Source organism: Phaseolus vulgaris, chromosome 8, assembly GCF_000499845.2.
Source record: "Phaseolus vulgaris cultivar G19833 chromosome 8, P. vulgaris v2.0, whole genome shotgun sequence".
Taxonomy (NCBI): domain Eukaryota; kingdom Viridiplantae; phylum Streptophyta; class Magnoliopsida; order Fabales; family Fabaceae; genus Phaseolus; species Phaseolus vulgaris.
Window position 1 is genome coordinate 12,403,791 of NC_023752.2, and position 20,181 is coordinate 12,423,971.

Below are 20,181 nucleotides of genomic sequence, written 5' to 3' on the forward strand. Positions count from 1 at the left end.
CGATGCTTAAGTGGTTTGGAGCACACAAAGAAAATATTATATGTTATGTTCTTAACCGTATGAAAGTTAAGAGTATCGAATAAGATAAATGATATTTCCTAAAGAGTAAGTATATATAGATATCTTAGGTGACCGTCTTTGTATTGACCGTATGATTGTCATTCATTGCTTCATAAATAGTCGTTCGTCATTAAAAACTCATTGAGTATACCGTTTTATTCATAATGATCATTGATAGCAATGAAGACTCTGTTATTAGAAATTATTTTAAACATGTAAAATATAAGTTTACAAATTTATCTTTATTATTAAATATTATTTAAATAATGAATTATGATATTTTTTTTTAGGTTTGAGTTAATTAAATTTTTCTAGTATATAATATCCATAATTACTTGTTGTGTTAAATTGAAATAAATATATTAAATATATTAAAATTTCTAAAATAATATTTATTATTATATGCATTTGTTATTTTATATAGCTATGTATATTTTGTTGATATTATAATTTTATTTTATTATTTATAATTATATGTTGTTATTAATAGTATAATTAAATATTTTTGAAATTTTATATAACTATGTATATTTTGTTGATATTATAATTTTATTTTATTATTTATAATTATATGTTGTTATTAATAGTATAATTAAATATTTTTAAAATTGTTAAATAAATTTTATGTAATATTTAATTTTGTAGATCGTATATTATAATAAAATGCATGCAAAATGATATTTAAGTAAAATATAAGAATTCTACCTAGGATCAACACAATTTTTTTCAATTATGTGAATAATAAAAAAAAGACTCTCACCTTCTTCTCTATCCACTTCCCTACTTTCAAAACTACTCGAACAAACACAAAAAATACTATTTTTCCCTCCCTCCTTTCCTTTCCCCTACATATGTGAAAACAAAACACGGTATCAATATTACAAAATGGGTAACAAATAAAAAAAAATTAAAATATATATACTATTTAATAATAACTAATATTTTCTTAATTTTATAAATTTCAACATGATTACACATACTATATATGTTTTCAACTTATCAATTGTCACAATTAGTTAATATGAGAGCAAATGATAATAGACAGAAAATTCATATAATAAACAGTAATATCTCTACGTAACTTTTATTGTTTAATCAATAACATATTTATAAAAACAAATTCTTAAAAGACTTGTTTTCTAAAAGAATATTAATAAAATATGAAAACTACTGCTATAATTTAGGAAATCCAAATTTTGAAAAACGAAAACGGAAAAGATATGTATATACCTAATAAAAAAAATGCATAAAACCGTGTCAATGAAGTTCAAATAGACGCAATAGAAATACAGTTTCTCTTCTCCCTTAAAAATCAAAACCCTCTCTAACGCCGTGAGTCTCTGCATCTTATTAACGATGATAGAGTTAGTAGACGGAAACGGTGTGCCGATTTGGATGCGCAACCGTTCCAACCCCGTGGCGACTGTAAACGTGGTGGACCACAACCTCCGCAACAACACCTACAACCTGTACGACGTCACTTTCGAAACCCACAACATCCACACCCTGGTCACATCCCACCCCTCCGAAGTCGCCACGTGGCTCTCCAGAAACACCGGCCGTCGTCATGGACTCATGGTGGGCCTGGACGTTGAGTGGCGACCCAACACTCGGACGAACACGCAAAACCCCGTTGCCACCCTCCAACTCTGCGTGGGTCACGCCTGCCTCGTCTTCCAGATTATCCACTCTCCTTACATTCCCCGTTCCCTCGCTTCCTTCCTGGAAGACTCTAATGTTACTTTCTTCGGCGTTGGGATCCAAGCTGATGCCGATAAGCTTCTTCGAGACTATGACCTCCACGTGGCCAATGTCTGTGACCTTCGTCCTCTGGCTGCGGATCAGCTCTGGCGTCATCCTCATTTGAGGCAGGCTGGACTGAAGACGTTGTGCCTCTATGTTCTCGACGTGGAGATTCAGAAACCGCAGAGTGTCACCAGGAGTTCATGGGATAATCGTTGGCTCACCACCCAACAGGTTCAGTATGCTGCCATTGACGCCTTTCTCTCCTATGAGATTGGACGTCGGTTGAGGGAACCAGTGATTTGGTAGTTCTCTTCTGCCTCTCGTTTCTCAATTTTATCGTTTGCTAGGTTAGTAACTTCTGCTATTTCTGTCATTTTTTCACTGTCACCTGTTATCTTTGCGTGTTGTGTTAGCATTCCGAATGTTTTCTTTTATGTTTCTGAATTGAATACCTTTAATTGCCCATGTCTGATATTCTGCTGCTTTCCATGATTCCACGGATTTATGCCTTTATTACCTACATTTCACTCTGATTAATGTTTGACGCTGGGTTTAATTGTGTTCATGGAAAAACTTGTGCTGATATTAGTTTTTTTATGGTTCATTCCTTTTTTAACCACAAAACTCTCTGGATTAATAGAATTTTAGATTTGGTGACAGTCTACTCAAATCCAAAATCATTACAATGAATTTAATTATAACGCAATCTCTCTTATAGTTGTTATGGAATTCAAAGTAAAAATGTTTCGTGATTCGGGACACCAACTTTATTTTGGATATCAACCGCCTAAGATTCGGGAAACCAACATACCATTTATTTTGCTTAAACGTGAAGTTCTTGAAATATTTATCATATAATTTACCTATAAAAGCTCTGTGAAACAATGGAATTTAGAATTGAGTGAGCTGGTTATAATATATAAACACGAAAATTAAAAACAAAATAAAAGTATTATACTATTATAAATTTTAATATGTATTTTTATAACATATGTTGAAAACTGCAACAATAAATTTGTCCTTCAACAAAAAATTGTTCTTCGCAATCTGTTTAAGTTTCCCTACAATTTAGAATACAGGGTATAATTTTTGTTAATGTTTATATTTATTAGATTATAAGAACAATTTAATAAATTTACATTTCTACATAATTTACCTTTTTCCAAAAAAATTCTCAATGGAACCACCTCGAATAGAATAAACTTCCTGAAGTTCTATCGTAAAGAATGTAATCTATATAGATAAATAATGTTATCATCAACATTATATACCATCATATATTGATTTATTATTGTAAACTTTAATTATTTTTGTTATTCTTTTCTCATTTGATCTAATTCATACTAATGATGACTGGTCTTTTCCAAGTATTTCATTGTTTTTTCAAATTTAGTTTTCTATGAATGAAATTAATTATTAAAAACTACAAAGTAAACATAACAATACCGTCTGATTCTCCAATTCACCTACCAAAATTGGTACGGTGGTGGTCCTGTACTAAACAAACTGTACTCCCCAACAACAAAACAAAAAGACCACAAATGGCAGCAGAATTATACTCAAACGCAAAACTACCAATTTCGAAAATTGGTGCACCCACACACCGTACGTTATTCACTGCACTAAAAAACAATGAAAAGTTGAACCAAAGCAAAGCAGTGTAACTTTCCTGCAAGCAAATAAATAGAATACAGCAATGGCCAAACATGGGTGCAAAAGCAAAAGCACAAACATGTCCACGGTGCACAATACAAACAGAAAACTCACGTATTAAACAGCAGCGCAGAATAACGAAAACAAACACAATGGCATGGCACCAACTAAAGGCATCACGAGGAATCTAATCAAAACATATTGAGAACAGATTATAATGTATGGATTGATAACTATCGTTTTGGTGATAAATTAAAAAGATTCAACACTGCATATTATATACCATGTGGAGGTGCATGATAAATACACCATGTAGATACATATCGGCTTAGCCCATAAAAAACATAAAAGGTCCAGAAAGATAAAACCTTAGTGGTAAATTAATATTCATCTAGATCAACAATACTCTTACACAATCCATCCACACTGCCAACATAAGAACAGTCTTCCGTCAAACGTAATGCTCCTCCTAAAGGAATAGTCAGCAAAATCTGCTTTTCCTACATCAAACAGTATCTTCCCATTAGATTTTCTCAACACTATTTTCACTACGATTTCATCGCAATTATTTGCATTAAGATTCCAGGAAGTTATTCTTCCACTTTCATGTGATATGTCACGAGTAAGTTTTCCTAAGAACAAATCTGTCAAAACTGTCTTAATGAAGACTTGTTTTTAGGAGTGTGGGAAAACTTTCAGATCATCCATCATCATGAAACTGAGATTGCTCTTAACAAAACCATCGAAAACATCAGAGGTTTTAGGAGAAATTGGTTTTTCAAGCATACTCCCACATCTGCAACTTTTATTTTTGAAGGTGCTTATCAAGACTGGGCGGGCCTTCGTATCCACATTAGTACAACTTTTTACCTTCAAAATACTGTGTGGGTTCTGTGTAGTCAATGTTTATCTTCAAACTCCTACAATAAGCTTCCATTGAGTTTCTCGGACGCAGTAGCATTTCTACACGTATCTGTGCGAAGACACTCTTTGGGAAGATTCTCAACACTTTGATAGATCGAGCTCAGTGATGCAGCTTCAGGTGGCTGCAACTTTGACTCCCTGCGAACAAGTCTTGCAATGGTTCCTAAAGACAACGTTAAGAAGCTAAGCAGAATATCCACAAAGTCCTTCCCTGTCTCGGCAAAGATAACTTTGTTTTCTTCTTTGAGTACCATAAGCTTCAAGGAAATACGTTTCTCAGTTTCAAAAGCACCCATTGTAGCGGGAAAAAGCCAGTATCGAGTATCTAAGAATACAACCTTTTGTTACACAATGCTTGAAAGGATCTCTCTTTTGATTTCACACAAGAGGTTTTCTAAGCATTTCAAGTATTTTCATTGAAAAGACAATTAGACTCTAATTAACTAGTAGTATTTAGTGTTGAATTGTTCATTAATTGTAAAGAGATTAAAAGAATAGAAGGAAAACCAAGAGAATTAGTACTGCAGCAAGGACATTGAACATCGCATTTTCGCTTCCTAATATTGAAAATATGTCACCATTTATGAAGTGACAGTGTACAATGAAATGGTTTCATTAATGGAGAGTAGTTGGAAGCAAAGGGAATGGAAGAGTTTCACAGAGAGTCGTTACAGAGTGTAGAATATGCAGAGTCCTGAAGGAGAATAAAAGAATCTCTTTAATACAAAATAATAAGAAAATAGGAGTATGTTTAATTAAATATTTGTTAGAATAATAATGACTTGTTGATGATGATTTTGAAAACAGCTATGTAACAATTTTTTTAATAACAAAAATATTATATTCAGATAATTATAATAAGTAAAATTTTAGAATGAAATAATAGATAAAAATGTGAAAACTATCATCCCTCTAATTCTTATTGTTAAAGTAAAACATTATTGGAAAGGAGCACAAAAAATAAGAAGACATTGAAGCGTTGTCTCCATTACGCGTGCAAGCATGGTTATGAGTATTCCTCTTCCCTTCACTTGAAAATGGCAAAATCAAAATTCAATCACTCCTTCTCCCTCTATATATACTCTAACATCTCTTCTTGCTTATCACAACACTCATGGAACAGAACGAGCCAAGAAGAATGGGAAACTACAACCCAAACCCCACACGCCGGTTGGATAACTCACACCGCAACCTCTACAACGTCACCTTTCACTCCGACACCATCCTCACCCTCCTCACCTCCAACCCCTCCGAAGTCCATTCCTGGCTCTGATATCCTCCGCCGCCACCGCCGCCGAAGCACTCTCTTGATTGGCCTCGACATCGAGTGGCGCCCGAACTTCCGCCGTGGCATGAACAACCCCGTCGCCACCCTCCAACTCTGCGTGGGTCGTCGCTGCCTTGTTTTTCAAATACTTCACGCTCCCTTCATTCCTGCTTCCCTCGTTTCCTTCCTCGGTGACGCCAAGCACACCTTTGTGGGTGTTGGGATCCAAGGCGACGTGCAGAAGCTTCTAGAAGATTGCTCTCTCCGCGTAGCCAACTTCGTCGACCTTCGCTCCCTTGCTGTGGAGAAGCTCAGTGACCGTATGTTGAACACAGCTGGGCTCAAGACATTGGGCCTGAGGGTGTTGGGAGTGGCGGTTGATAAGCCCAAGAAGATCACTAAGAGTAGGTGGGACAATGTATTGCTCAGTGCTGAACAGGTGCAGTATGCTGCTGTTGATGCCTTTGTCTCCTTTGAGATTGGACGACGTTTGAGTTCTTAGTGGTTTAAGTGCTTCAATAAGTTCTATTTAACTAGCAGTTATTTATAACAATGAGTACTTAATACTTAGCTATAATCCTCCAAAAACAACCTAATTAATATTTATAATTGACCATCCGAATTTATTTAAAAGAATTATTTTAGATCTATGTTTTATAAATTTCCATACATTAAACTCAAGGACGGTCACATAATTTCATGTGTTTGAATATGCAACTTAAGGTAAGAAGTAGTAAAGTAATTAGTATTCCATTCAAATTTATTTAAAAACACAATGGAGGGTGCACTGCCAATGTTTCCATATTTTTATTTAACCAACAAACAATCTAGTCTCCGAGTCTGTTCATATTCTTTCTTCATATACATTAATTAATTATTAATAATATAATCAATTTAATTTATTTGGGTTTATTCTAAAGAATATTTTCTTGTCAATAAAAGAATATTATAAATTTACAAGAGAGATTATAATTTATTTGGGTTTATTCTAAAGAATATTTTCTTGTCAATAAAAGAATATTATAAATTTACAAGAGAGTGCTTGATATATTTCAACCTCTTACTAGACAAAGCGTAGATAAAGAATATCATTCAAAAGATACATAGACGAGGACAACGGTTTCACATTTAAACAAACAAATGGAAGATTTCAATATCACAATTAACAAACAATAATTTAATGCAATTTAATGCACACATACATGAATCATTCTGATTAAGATCTAAAAAATAACTAAGAATTTGAATAATAAAGTATATGTTTATACCATTAATCTAAACCCATAATACAATTGGAGAGAAACATTCAGCACCCAAAACAGTCGTAAATACGAAAGAGAAACAAGCTTTGGGTCACCAGTGAGTACAGAGAACCCTTGTTGCATTGTTGCAGTAGATAAGCATGAAAAATACAAACTTGTTGTGAAAAAAAGAAGTTTTACTAGATTTAAGTTGAGTTTTACGTTAGACCTACGTAAAACTTAAAATTCAATATTTACATCATAGTCTTATGTAGTGTCTCATTAGTATTAAGTTCTATTCAACTAAAGGGTGTTCACATGAATTTATTACATAATATGATTTCTTAGTATCTTTTATTTTAGTGATAGGTGTTAGCTAACTATATTTTTGTTATTAGTTTTTTTATAATAGTTACCCCTAATACTCTCATTATGTCACGTTTGGTTGTCTGGTTTAGTTACTCTAATATTCTTTTTTTTTTTCTTTCAATGTTTTGCTTTGACATAGCCATAGCCATTCTTTCTTGTTTGCGTTGATATAGCCTTGTTCCTCTCTTTGTCTTGATTTCTTATTTTTGTGTGCTTGGTTAACGTAGTTTTAAGCTCAAAATTGATTAAATTACATGCATGTTCTCACATTGAGTCACATAATCAACTAGGATCATTACATAATCATTTATGTTTGGAAAAATAATTCATATAATGGTGCATTTTTTTTATCAAATATAACCATTTATATTTTACACAGAAAACACATGTTTACGTTATAAAGTATACTGAAATATAACATAACAAAATTATTATTATTATAAAATAATAATGATAATTATATATATAAAAATAAAATAATAATATTTAAAATTAATAATAATAAAATTACAATATAATTCCTATAAAGTCTTTTTAGTCTCTATTTAACATATTTATTACTAATTATACCAATTTAATCTCATCTCATGGTTTTTGTCAAAATAATCTAAATGTCTTAACATTACTAACACGAGTGTAAAAATGACTATTTTTAACACTACATTCACAACACTTATATGGTTTACGTTGTCTTTCAAAACGCGATGACATTTTTGAAATTAAATTACCTTAAAACGGCGGCTATGAGGTAAAGTCACCTTCTTACAACAAAGCGCTTCGTGTAAGAAGGCGACTATGAGGTAAAATCGCCTTCTTACAACAAAGTGTTTCGTCTAAGAGGGCGTCTTAATTAGTTGCTTGTTCATGCCTTAGTTGCTTTCAAAGATAGATTATAGCTTTGCTTACCCTTGGGTAAAAAAAAAATTGCTTAAGGAAACCCCACTTACACTACTCGTAAAGTTGGAGAGTTAAGGGAAACTGGAGTGATCTAAGCAAAAAAGATGAGAGTTTAGTGAAAGTTGTGGTATGTAGGGAGGGCGAGCCGATATGTAGTGATGAGTCGTCGAACCCAGATGGACCATTATGCTTTTTCTATGATACCATTTTTACCAAAATTTTGTTGCGTCTTCTCCTTTCGATTTTTGAAAAAGAGTTGTTGACCGAGCTCAACGTGACTCCTGTCCAACTATATATGAATAATTGGGCGTTCATTTGAGGTTTCATTATTTTATGTTCTCAGCTCGACATTTCGCCGATTGTGGAAGTGTTCTTTTACTTTTTTGAATTCAAACAACTCGGTCGACAACCATGGACTTCTTTTACATTTTATAGTGTTACCTTTTTATTAAAAAAATATTACTAAAAAGATTTAGTAACAATTTTAAAATGTTATTTTTTTATTAAATAAATGTTACTAAAAGTATTTAGTGATATTTTTATAAATGTATATCTATTAAAAATATTACTAAAAGTCTTTAGATACACTGAATATTAGTTACATTGGATTGGATAAAATGTTACTAAATCATATTAGTAACATTTTCTTTGATTTAATTAGTAACATTTTTTTAATGTTACTAATTATCATATATCTAGTAGTGGCTCCTCACTCTAAGTTTGCCTCTTTAATTTATTGGCACTCGGTTGGGGTTGACCTGCAAAAGATACTCTGACGATCAAGTAAGTACTCAGTACACGAAATGTATATTAAGAACTGATTAAAAGCATATATTACTCCTCTGCCGAAGGTTTATTTATAGTGTTTAGTTATGGGTCATTTGTGCTAATGGGGCGAATTTATCATATATCATTGTTAGCTTGATTATAGGGAGGTTCCCTGATTTCTCAGAGTGTTACCTGAATTTGGTGGGACATATCCCGAATTCTCAGAAAGTTCTTGCAATTGCCTTAACTACTTATTTATTGTAAGTGTTTTAAATGTGTATTCATTCGGTTGGTCACCGAAACGAAGTGACATAACACGTTCGATGCCGATAAGTACAATTATAAAAAAATTAAAAAAGATAGTATGCAAAATTAGATTTAAGATTCGAGAGTCAGTTGCGTTAAAAGATATTATCGCTCTACAACAACGTTCATCCAAAAATGGTACCTTTAATTAATTATGCAAAGCGAATGTGATTTTTTAAAAGATTTATTCTTTTCTAAAAATAGAAACAGAAGCATGTAAAAATAAAGAAGATATTTTTTAAAGTTTTTTACTTGGGCTAATATTTTCATTTACAGCTGGGAAATTAGAGTTTACATTTTAAATGTCAAAGTTGAATTGTTTTATCTGTTGATATTTTTTTTTAATTTTGTATATGTATATTTTAGATTTCATGTTTTTTTTTTTATAATTTATGCCTGTTAGAATATAATACTATGTAGACAACTATATGTGATACGAATCTTTTACAAATCATACCATAAGCAGACATAGTTTTTTTTTTTTATCAGCAAAGAATGAAATTAAAATTAACAGGGATACAAAGGGGTATCCCAACCCTTTTACACTAACCAAACTACATAAGGCAAGACAAAAACAAGGGATAAACCAAGCTCTATGCTACAAGAACTAAGCCTTACACTGATTTCTATAAAAGAAAAAACGCAAACTAAGAGCAGGACCTCCAAACTTCCCCAGCAGCCAAGAGACCTCCATGGTCCACTTATTGTGCATCATCTTCATTCGGGTGCTCCATGTTAAACTCAAAAACAACCCCTGTAAGTACTTATAGCCATTCTTTACAACTTGGTAAACTGATGGCCTCAAACTAGCGCACAGACAACTAGACATAACCTCACAGCCTATACCTACACCTCAAAAGCTGCATAAACCAGAAAAACAAGGGAGACAACACCAACTTTTGCAGCTTTGAATCATCAATCTGCGTTCTGCCAATTCCTTGCTGTTGCTAGTCCACCAACTAATCTTCCCAGTGAAACATCGCACCAGAGGAGGAACAATTCTGCACCCCTGTTTTTGAATGGTTGAGTACTTGCAAAACACTTCCAAAACAATATATTGAGCTTGTTGTTAGCTGTTGCACAATGACTTCAACGCCAGGTGTCTGTAAGCCTTATCCAGGCATACACAATTCGCACATGACAACCCCTACAAGAGTTATAGTGGCATCAGGCATATGGGCTACTCCAAACAAAAGGTAAATGATTTCCCACATCCAAGATGTACTGGGAGGCGTCTAGCACAATATACTGCCTCGTCCAGACTACATAAAATATAATCCCGACCATAAAACCGAACATCGATCAGATTTAGAGGTGAACAAACTTGCCAAGGAAGAAAAAACCAGCATCACCCTTCTACCATCCTACCAAATCCCAACTATACTAAAGAAACTTGATCTGGCAGGGCACCTACATAACCTTGGACTTTGGGAGCACTTCGTAACCTGTCCACTTTCCAAGCATGACCTCTATCGAAGACAGGAAGAAACTCCACCTTATACCTACTAGGATGCAACCTCCCTTTTCTGATGTTCCTTTCCTGTTCCAGCACAAGCACCCGACATTCAGCGAACCTCGATGAGACACTGATTCGGATTCAGGATCCAATCCGAGAAAGCATACGAAAAACCAACTGTTTTGTGTTTTAGCCATAACCAGGACTGCAGCTGGGCATGCTGGAAAATCTCATCAGCGTCTGGGACCCCATGTTTGAAAACCACTAAGTTCCTGTGCTCCCAAATACAGCTAACGATCGCCGCCCACAAGCCTAACCACACTTGATTTTGTTTTCTAGAAAGGTGTGCTAAGTGGAAATTCATAAAGTGGTTCGTGAGATCCTTATTTTGGGCCCCTAAAACACCAATCCATCGATAGCACCGTGACCAAACTTGTTGTGCAACCACGCATTCTAGGAAGAGGTGTTGGGAAGATTCATCCAACCGATTACACAATGCGCACAAGGTTGATGTCACCGGCACTCCTCTTCTTAACAAATTCACTCTACTAGGAATTCTGTCAATAAGGATTCTCCAAGCAGTAGTGAGAACTTTGGGCATAGCTTTGGCTTGCCATAGGAGACTAAACACACTTTCCTTAGAAGCTGGGGTTTGGTGGTTAGTCAACACAGAGTATGCTGATTTTACCGAGAACATACCCTTTTGGTCCCCCTTCCATAGCAGTTGGTCAGAGGTGTCCTTACTCAATGCACCCAAACTTAATCTAGATAGCATTTCGACCTCCAATTCCGTCTCCCATTGGAACCTAACCCTCTTCCAATTCAAATTCCACCGCCATCTATTATCTTCCCATTCCCCTACCTCTCCCACCTTTTTTCCTTGATCAAGAGACAAAGAAAATAATCTAGGATACGTCGATCTCAGGCATTCGTTCCCGAGCCATAAATCCTTCCACAATCTCACTACGGCTCCGTTACCTACTTTCCACCCAATGGCCTTTTGGAACCATCCGTTTGCTACACCTTCACCACATACTTTGATGATATCCTTCCACCACCATGATTGGTCTTTCGATCTAAGATGCATGTTCTCGGCAGATGAACTGTATTTAGAAGATATAATCTCCATCCATTTTCCACCTTCATTACTTATGATTCTCCTTCTCCACTTCGCCAGGAGTGCAGCATTAAAGTTCTTCACTTCCTTCACCCCCAATCCTCCATCCTCTAAGGGCTTACACACATTATCCCAGCTAACCTAAGGTATGGATTTGTTATGTTTTCCCCACGCCCATAAAAACTTCCTCTGAATACTGCTGATTTTATTGCACACTGCTACCGGGGCTTTCAAGATAGATAAGTAGAACAAAGGTATGGCCGTGAATATCGATTTTAGCAGACAAATCCGTCCTGCCATTGAGAGGAATCTTCCCCTCCAAGAGCTAAGTTTGGCTTCTACCTTTTTAACTACCGGATCCCAGAACTGTTTCTTCCTCGGGTTCCCACCCATCTCAAGCCCCAAATATAGGAAAGGTAGCTTCATCGTATTGCAATTCAAGGTTTTGGCATACGTGCTCATAGCAAAATTGTCCACTTTGATACCAGTCAACTTAGACTTGTGAAAGTTAACTTTCAAGCCCGAAACAATCTCGAAACAACGAAGAATAGCCTTAATTGTAAAAATGCTATCAAAGGAGGCCTCGCACATAAAGAGTGTGTCATCTGCGAATTGTAGTAAGCAGCACTCCACATTATTCCTTCCCACCTTTATGCCCCTAAGAACCTCCGTTCTCAGCGCTTGTCTAACCAATCCTGCTAAACCTTCAGCAACCACTAAAAAAAGAAAAGGGGCCATTGGGTCACCCTGTCTCAACCCCCTAGAAGGTTTAAATTCCTCTATAGGGCTTCCATTAACCAACACAGAAACTGACGATGAGACCAAGCACCCTTTTACCCATAGGATCCACTTCTCGTGGAAGCCTAGCCTGTGGAGCATGTCAAATAAAAAGTTCCATCTTACTGAGTCATACGCCTTTTCGAAGTCCACCTTAAAGCACACCCCACTTTTCCTCTTTCTCTTTATCTCCTCAAGGACCTCATTTGCCATAACAACGCTATCCAATAATCCTCTTTCACGAATAAAGGCTGACTGACATTCATCAATTATAAGCGGCATAATTTTCTTCATTCGACTCGACAAAACTTTTGTGATGATCTTATAGATCACTCCAACTAAAGAAATGGGTCTGAACTGATCTAGCGTCGACGGGTCTCTTACTTTTGGAATGAGTGCAATGAAGGACGCATTACAACCTTTCCGGAGAGACCCTGTTGTGTGAAACAGTTGCACCGCTGCCATAACATCCACCTTATGCACTTCCCAACAGCTCTTGATAAAATTGAAATTGAAACCGTCCGGGCCCGGACTTTTAGATCCTCCACAATCCCATACTGCATTCTTCACTTCTTCCTCAGAGAACTTGATAACCATATTTCTACTTACCTCCAAAGGTAACGACCTGAATTCTACCGAACCCAAGTGTACTCCAAAGTCCTACGTAGCCATGAACCTCCTCTCAAAAAGTGACTTTGCTTCCCTCCTTACAACTTCCGGTTCCTCACACCACTGGGAGTCTACCTCAACACCTTTAACCTCATTTTTTAACCTTCTCCATCAAATCGCTGCATGGTAGAATTTAGAGTTAAGGTCCCCATGTTTAAGCCAATTCACTCTTGCTTTTTGCCTGTACATGGAGTCTAGCTTTTTATTCACTAACCCCAGTTGACTAAGCAATTCCAACCTTCTCAACCTCCCCTCGTCCTCTAAGGTGTCAATGTCGTCCTCCCCGTCCAGATTCTCAATTTCCATCTCGATACGTCTCTTATCAGATTCCACACATCCAAAAACACTTCTATTCCACACTTTAAGATCCGCCTTTAAGAGTTTCATCTTTTCTTTAAGTGCAAATATACTATTACCTTCCACCTGATACGATTCCCACTTCCCCTTTACCATTGCCGTAAACCCCGGTTCCTTTAACCACACATCAAAGGTTCTGAAAGGTTTTGGCCCCCAGTCTTTAATACATGATTTCAAAACAAGAGCGCAGTGATCCGAAACGACTCTCTGTTGCACATACTGTTTAGCCGCCGGCCAGACTTGAAGCCACTCTTCGGAAACCAGGAATCTGTCTAGTCTACTCTTTGCAGTTCCGTTTGCTTTAAACCAGGTAAACTTTTTCCCTACACACGGAATATCCACCCATCCATTGGCTTCAATAAAATTGTTAAAACCTTCCATTTCCTTCCTTTGACTTGAGTGTCCTCTAATCCCTTTCCTCTCATCTGCCCTCCTTACGACATTGAAATCACCACATAAACACCAGACCGGATTTTGGTGGGATTGCTTGAACATCGTTAATGCCTCCCACAGGTGGATTTTGTCTTGTATGTTACATGCTGCATAAACATTTACCACCACACAATGTCGTTTTGCCTGTAAGTGATAACCTTCAATAGCAATAAAACCAGTACCTACAACATGGTTCCCGTATTCAAAAGCTTGCTTGTTCCACATTGTTATCATGCTTCCTGCCCCGTTAATCCCTTCATGGTGAACCCAACCAATGTTACAACTTCCCCACAAAATAAAACATCTAGCATCTGAGAACGAAGTAGTTTTTGTTTCCTGCAAACAAAGAATCTCAGCACCCTCCTTAAGCACGGTATGACTCAGATACCTTGCTTTCGTCCCTCCTCCCAACCCTCTAATGTTAAGGTTGACTACAATCATGGTAACTCCTTCGCACTGCCCACCCTAAACATCTCTTTATTGTTCTTGTCCCTTACCTCTAAACGGTCCAGTTCTCCAACCAAAATCCCCTCACCCCCTGAGCACTCCATTCCTAAGTTACGTCCCAACTCCCAAATTCTAACAGATTCCGCATCCTTAATTTCCAACTTAAACCGATCGTTGCATTGGTGAATATCAGTACTCGATTCCGCGAAAGAACAGAGGCTAAGTTTCGAAGGAGAATTTACCCCATTATGGAGTGACCCTACTCCCCCATTCGACCTCCACTTCTGTTGAGCAGATTGCGTGCCATGCCCCCGCATAGACCGTAGCCGTCGGAATTCCGGTGATAGCTTGTGACTCACAACTCCATCTGAACAGGCCTCGTTTTCGGCGCTTGTTTCTTCAGCATTGATCGCGTTGCCCCACTTGACACTTCCGCTTGATTGAGGGTCCGAGCTCCCCATAGAAGACCCCTCGCCCTCGCTACTACGGCGAATTGCCTGGCATGGATTTCCATCGGATTCGCTCACCTGCACACAACGTAGAGACACTTTTTCCCCTTTGCTTCCAGATGTTGGGCCCCTTGCTACCAATTCTTTACTAACCGTACCCTTATTAGCTGATTGGGCCTCACCTTGCTTAAGCCCAGTAGCTAAAGAATTGCACTCATAGGCCCCTTTCATTAGGTTAGCCAGCGAATCCTGTAACATTTTGCAAGCTTCGTTGACTTGGTATACAGTATCAACAACTGCCCCACCTTCAGACCCTCCTTGCACACGTTTTGCCATATTAATGAAAGAAAAACCACCTTTAGACTGACACCCCTTATCACTCAGAGCCTTATTCCCTACAAACTTTCTGTTTGCTGGTATTGAGATCGGGGTCTGCCCCACCGCCTCGGGTACCTCGTCCCGCCGCATACCGCCGCTTCCAAGGTCGTCTTCTTCATCAGACGACTTTTTAGAATGACAAGTTTCCTCCACAACGGCGTCCGAGGACGAAATGCTATCGGACGACGCATAATGGTCGTCGAGGCAAGAACATACTCCTCTTTCATTGCTGGTTATCTCTTCTATGACCACAATATTACAGAGCTGCCCATTAATCCTAAAATCCTTCACCATTTCAGCTTTGCATGCTTTGCATAACCTCACCTGCAGACGAGCATACTCCAAGTTCTCCCACCGCCGAGTAGGTTCATCAATTTTAACCAAGGACGCTACTTCTCCAATCACCTTCGAGAAGCATTGTTCGTTCCACAGGGTTAATGGGATTCCATAACACCTTACCCATACCATTTTATGCTCTGCTACGTAAGACTCAGACCAGGGCTCGATATCATCGAAAAGGGAGACGAACCATTCTTTATTAAGCTTAATGATATCATCCATACTTTCACCAGCTTTAGGTGTTAGAAGCACTAGATTATCACCCATACCTCTAAGCTTAATACTACTCATTCCCCCCTTGACAAACTCTTCACTCAAAGACTCGAAGGAGATGTCAGGAGACATCCATCCGACTGCACTTGAAACCAGCCACGCCGGTGCATTTGAAGTTGTTTCAAAAGCTGGGCCAGTCCATCTATCTTTTACCGACTTACGTACAACCTCAGCATAGGACTGGTTAGGTTTCAGGTTCTCACCCTTTCGGACTGTTTTGTGTTCGTGCCAACCCTCCTTTTCCTTGTTCTTGCCGTGAGGGCTCCTAACTCGAAAGATAGCATTCGTAGATGTACTTGGCCTCCTCTTCATGACTTTGATCTCTGCTCTTCTGTACTTTGGAACGTTAACATAAAGTTTGAAGTTGCCAATGTGAATCCGATCCAGTTGCTTTTCCAGCTTAGCCTCATTGGGACCAGGATAAAATCGCACGAAATCATATCTTCTTCCCCACCTGTTTGGCCTTCTAGAGATGAATACCTCTTTTACTCTAGCCCACTTCCTGAAGATCCTAAACATCTCATGCTCTCCATGGCTGTCGGGAAAATTCGAGAAAAAGAACGTTATTGAGTCCCCTTCCCCGGAGTTATTTACCGACGCTGCTGCCTTAAAGTCTGCCTCTCTTCTCCAAACCTCTTCCCTTTTCCCCCCTCCACCTGACCTCCTTCCCTCTACCGTAGTCTCTTACCGCCATTCTAAGAAACTAAATATGTTCCCATAAGCAGACATAGTGTGAACTATATTGACTGTTTACATAAATTTTATTTGAATTTTTTTTTTTATCGAGGAAGGTATTGAGTAACATATGATGTACTTGATCATACATATACTCAGACAAATTATTTTTATTAAATATTAAATGATTACAATCATATAGATATCTAAAATTTATTTGAATAAAGAGGTATAATACTGAAAGAGTGGACTCTGAGAATAACAACAAATAAAATGACCTAAAATATAATCCTAATATTTGAAACAAATATAAAGATGAAAAAAGCAATGTAAAAAATAAGGTAACCCATTAGCATATAACTGTGTAGAAAAAAAGTGAATTAAAAACGTGGACCCTGTGGTGAATAGGCAAAGAACAAAATGAAAAGTTGAACCAAAGCAGTGTAACTTTGCTGCCAGCAAATAGAATACAGCAGTGGCCAAATATGGGTGCAAAAGCAAAAGCACAAATAAGGGAGAATTTAGCAAGAAGAGGTATTATTCTTTCTTCCACATTTTGCCCACTTTGTAATGAAGCATAGGAAATTTGTCCAGCATCTTTTTCTGGATTGCAAAATTGCTTATGAGGTATGGTGTACATGTTACAGATGGGTTAGACTTCAATTAGCACACCATGATAATCTTAAACATCACTTTCAAAAAAATTTCCTATACCAAATTAGTTCAAAGAAGAACCGAGTGTGGCAAGGAGTGTAGATAGGTATAGTTTGGAGCATTTGGTCAAAGCATTGGTCATGTTATGTTTCAGTGCCGGTTCAATTTCTTTCTACAGATAAGAGAGTTAGGCGTTTCATTGCAAGAAGTTGGATGTAAAAAACCAGTTTTATACTACCCAATTTGTCTTCTACATTATAGTTGTAGTGCGATGAAACTCGATTTCAAAATTATCATTTCTTCAGTGGTGAAAGAGCTTATATTTGGGGGACTTGACAAGAGAAAACAAAAGGATCATTACGAGTAAGTTGATCATTTTCTTCACCAGCCTTTTAAAACACTAAAAACAATTTCATCTTCATTTATCAAACCACTCTCGGTGATCATTATCAACTACATTAATGCCAAAAAACTTCATTAAAATATGTTTATAATTAATTAAAAAGCTACTAACTCCATGTTTGCTAAAACAACATTCACAAACTTTTAAACATTTGCCGTAATCTCGTATAGTAATTTAGCATCCTTTACAATACCATAAAAAATTTCATCGACATTTACCGGAACACAAGATTTTGCAAAAATGAAAAATTAAATCCTTAAAATGTTGTGGAAACATCACATTTTTAAATATGGAAGCAGAATTGCGGAAAATTTAAAAAAAAAAACTAAATATTAGGACTACTAGTGAATATAGCTCATTTCAGATAATTGGTTTTTTGCTCCCAAAACGTATCGTTAGCTGTGGAGAAAGCTATTGATAACTCAGTTCTCCTTCACTTTGGTTAACAAGTGGCTGAGACCTAATGTTAGAGCTGATGTAGAGGTCAATGACGCTTGTAGAATGAGTACAGCCTGCAACAACACCATCATCTTATACGAAATGACAAATTCAAGGATGCATTAAATACATATATATGTAAAAAATAAAATTAAAAGGTGAGGAGTAGATTGACAGCATTAACATTTCAAGGATCAATTGAAGAGTATTTTAGGTGGAAACTAAGCAAAGAATAGGGTATGACTAGATTATATAGAAAGCATAATCTTTTCATTTTAAAACTCTTACCTCCACCATGCCAATTCTAACTTCTTTCTCCAGCAAGTCAGCAACGGGAATGTTCATACTGATCAGCAAAGACATAACAGAAATGGACGACGACGGCGTCACAACCAAATCATCTGTTGCTATATACGTTGTCGGTCCTTTAATATATCTTTCACCATTTTTACTTGGATCAGATAAGGGATCCACAAACTTCGAAGAAACACAACCTGAAAAGGACTCGTCTTCCTTATACATGGAAGTTAAACAGCAAGTTTCAAAGCCCAAGCCGTTGCTGATAAGGTAACAAAAATAGTTGGGGAAATTGTCACAACTTAAAGGTAATAAATTAGACAATTTGTACTGTGGAGCGAGTAGAGGATCAACAAATTTATTCTTTACTTCCTTTGTGGTAAAATAATGTTCATCCAGATCAACAACACTCTTATACAATCCATCCACACTTCCAACATAAGAACAGCCTCCCATCAACTGCAACGCTCCTCCTAAAGGAATAGTAAGCAAACTAAAAATCAAGTCTGCAAAATCTTCTTTTCCTTCCGCTAACAGTATCTTCCCTTTAGATTTTCTCAAAACTACTTTCACTACGATTTCATCACAACTATTTGCTTTATGTTTCCAGTAAGTTATTCTTCCACTTTCATGTGATATGTCACGAGGAAGTTCTCGTAAGAACAAATCTGTCAAAACTGTCTTTGAGCAGAAACAAAATTTGAACAGATCCACAACCTAAAAAAATTAAAAATCGATGCATTATTATCACAGTCTTAAGTCAATCTTTATCTAAAGAAGCTAACATGAAATGCAAACCTGAATCTCAGTTATATTCACCGTCATTTCGCTTAATGAAGACGTGTTTCTTATCCCACTATCCTTTAGCACATTAACAACTTTATCCAATGAGTTTGGGAAAACTTTAAGATCATCCGTAATCATGAAACTATGATTACTCTTAATAAAACCATCGAAAACATCAGAGGTTTCAAGAGAAATTGGTTTTTCTAGCATACTCCCACATTCGCAACTTTTATTTTTGAAGGTGCTTATCAAGACTGGGGCTTTGTATCCACATTGGAAGTGGTTACATACAAAATAGTGAGTGGGTTCGTTGTCGTCAATGTTAATCTTCAAACTACTACAAAAATCTTCCATTGAGTTTCTCGGAAGCAGTAGCATTTCTTCACACGTATCTGTGCGAAGACATTCTCTCGGAAGATTCTCTACACTTTGATATATGGAGCTCAGTGCAACTTCAGGTGGCTGCAATTTTGACTCCTTGCGCACAAGACTTGCAATGGTTCCCAAAGGCAATGTTAAGAAGCTAAACAGAACATCCACAAAGTCCTTCCCTGCCTCGGCAAAGATAACTTTGCTTTGTTGTTTGAGTACCATAAGCTTCAAGGAAATACGTTTCTCAGTTTCAAAAGCACCCCACCCATTGTAGCGAGAAAAAAACCAGTATCGAGTATCTAAGAATACAACCTTTTGTTGTACTATGCTTGAAAGGATCTCTCTTTTGATTTCACACAGTAGGTTTTCTAAGCATTTGAAGTATTTATATTGAAAACGTAAAGACACTTGGACTCTAATGAAGTAGTATTCTGTGTATTTGTTCGTTTATTGTAAAGAGATTAAAATAATATAAAGAAAATGAAGAGAATTAGTTCTGCAGCAAGGATTGGTGAAATAAGACGGTCACTTTATTGAGAACTGTGACCATCGTCTTTTCGCGTCCTAATATTGAAAATATGTCAATATGTCAGCATTTATGAAGTGTCAGTGTACATTGAGAGTGGTAGAA

The 20,181-nt window shown here is 36.8% G+C and overlaps 5 protein-coding genes and 1 pseudogene across 5 annotated transcripts; 2 read left to right on the forward strand and 4 right to left on the reverse strand.

Annotated features, from left to right (window-relative positions):
• Window positions 1-1,416: 1,416 nt before the first annotated feature.
• LOC137824573 (3'-5' exonuclease-like) lies at window positions 1,417-2,112 on the forward strand. Its single transcript, XM_068630238.1, has one exon. The coding sequence runs from the start codon at window positions 1,417-1,419 to the stop codon at window positions 2,110-2,112; it is 696 nt and encodes a 231-aa protein (XP_068486339.1).
• A 3,266-nt stretch (window positions 2,113-5,378) lies between these two features.
• Window positions 5,379-6,268, forward strand: LOC137826351 (3'-5' exonuclease-like; annotated as a pseudogene).
• A 4,341-nt stretch (window positions 6,269-10,609) lies between these two features.
• LOC137824574 (uncharacterized) lies at window positions 10,610-13,178 on the reverse strand. The gene is made up of 3 exons (XM_068630239.1): window positions 12,159-13,178; window positions 11,110-11,945; window positions 10,610-10,817 (listed from the first exon to the last, which is right to left on the reverse strand). Exons 1-3 carry the CDS (start codon window positions 13,176-13,178, stop codon window positions 10,610-10,612), a joined length of 2,064 nt encoding a protein of 687 aa, XP_068486340.1.
• Window positions 13,179-13,361: 183 nt separating this feature from the next.
• Window positions 13,362-14,480, reverse strand: LOC137824575 (uncharacterized). Its single transcript, XM_068630240.1, has one exon. The coding sequence runs from the start codon at window positions 14,478-14,480 to the stop codon at window positions 13,362-13,364; it is 1,119 nt and encodes a 372-aa protein (XP_068486341.1).
• LOC137824576 (uncharacterized) lies at window positions 14,477-16,444 on the reverse strand. The gene has a single exon (XM_068630241.1). The coding sequence runs from the start codon at window positions 16,442-16,444 to the stop codon at window positions 14,477-14,479; it is 1,968 nt and encodes a 655-aa protein (XP_068486342.1).
• Window positions 16,445-17,795: 1,351 nt separating this feature from the next.
• Window positions 17,796-19,903, reverse strand: LOC137825814 (uncharacterized). The gene is made up of 3 exons (XM_068631601.1): window positions 19,191-19,903; window positions 18,384-19,109; window positions 17,796-18,169 (listed from the first exon to the last, which is right to left on the reverse strand). The coding sequence occupies exons 1-3, from the start codon at window positions 19,770-19,772 to the stop codon at window positions 18,080-18,082; spliced, it is 1,398 nt and encodes a 465-aa protein (XP_068487702.1). The 5' UTR covers window positions 19,773-19,903; the 3' UTR covers window positions 17,796-18,079.
• Between the last annotated feature and the right edge of the window lie 278 nt (window positions 19,904-20,181).

What these genes read in the sequence shown, in the direction of transcription:
- LOC137824575 (XM_068630240.1), bottom strand. Translation starts at nt 14,480, where the DNA reads ATGATTGTAGTCAACCTTAACATTAGAGGGTTGGGAGGAGGGACGAAA.
- LOC137824573 (XM_068630238.1), top strand. Translation starts at nt 1,417, where the DNA reads ATGATAGAGTTAGTAGACGGAAACGGTGTGCCGATTTGGATGCGCAAC.
- LOC137824574 (XM_068630239.1), bottom strand. Translation starts at nt 13,178, where the DNA reads ATGGTTATCAAGTTCTCTGAGGAAGAAGTGAAGAATGCAGTATGGGAT. An exon ending in AGAAACAGTTCTGGGATCCG is followed by an intron (nt 11,946 to 12,158) that starts GTAGTTAAAAAG and finishes TCCATACCTTAG; the next exon opens with GTTAGCTGGGATAATGTGTG. An exon ending in GCACAACAAGTTTGGTCACG is followed by an intron (nt 10,818 to 11,109) that starts GTGCTATCGATG and finishes AATCCGAATCAG; the next exon opens with TGTCTCATCGAGGTTCGCTG.
- LOC137824576 (XM_068630241.1), bottom strand. Translation starts at nt 16,444, where the DNA reads ATGTTTAGGATCTTCAGGAAGTGGGCTAGAGTAAAAGAGGTATTCATC.
- LOC137825814 (XM_068631601.1), bottom strand. Translation starts at nt 19,772, where the DNA reads ATGGTACTCAAACAACAAAGCAAAGTTATCTTTGCCGAGGCAGGGAAG. An exon ending in TGAATATAACTGAGATTCAG is followed by an intron (nt 19,110 to 19,190) that starts GTTTGCATTTCA and finishes TAATTTTTTTAG; the next exon opens with GTTGTGGATCTGTTCAAATT. An exon ending in TTAGAATTGGCATGGTGGAG is followed by an intron (nt 18,170 to 18,383) that starts GTAAGAGTTTTA and finishes GTGTTGTTGCAG; the next exon opens with GCTGTACTCATTCTACAAGC.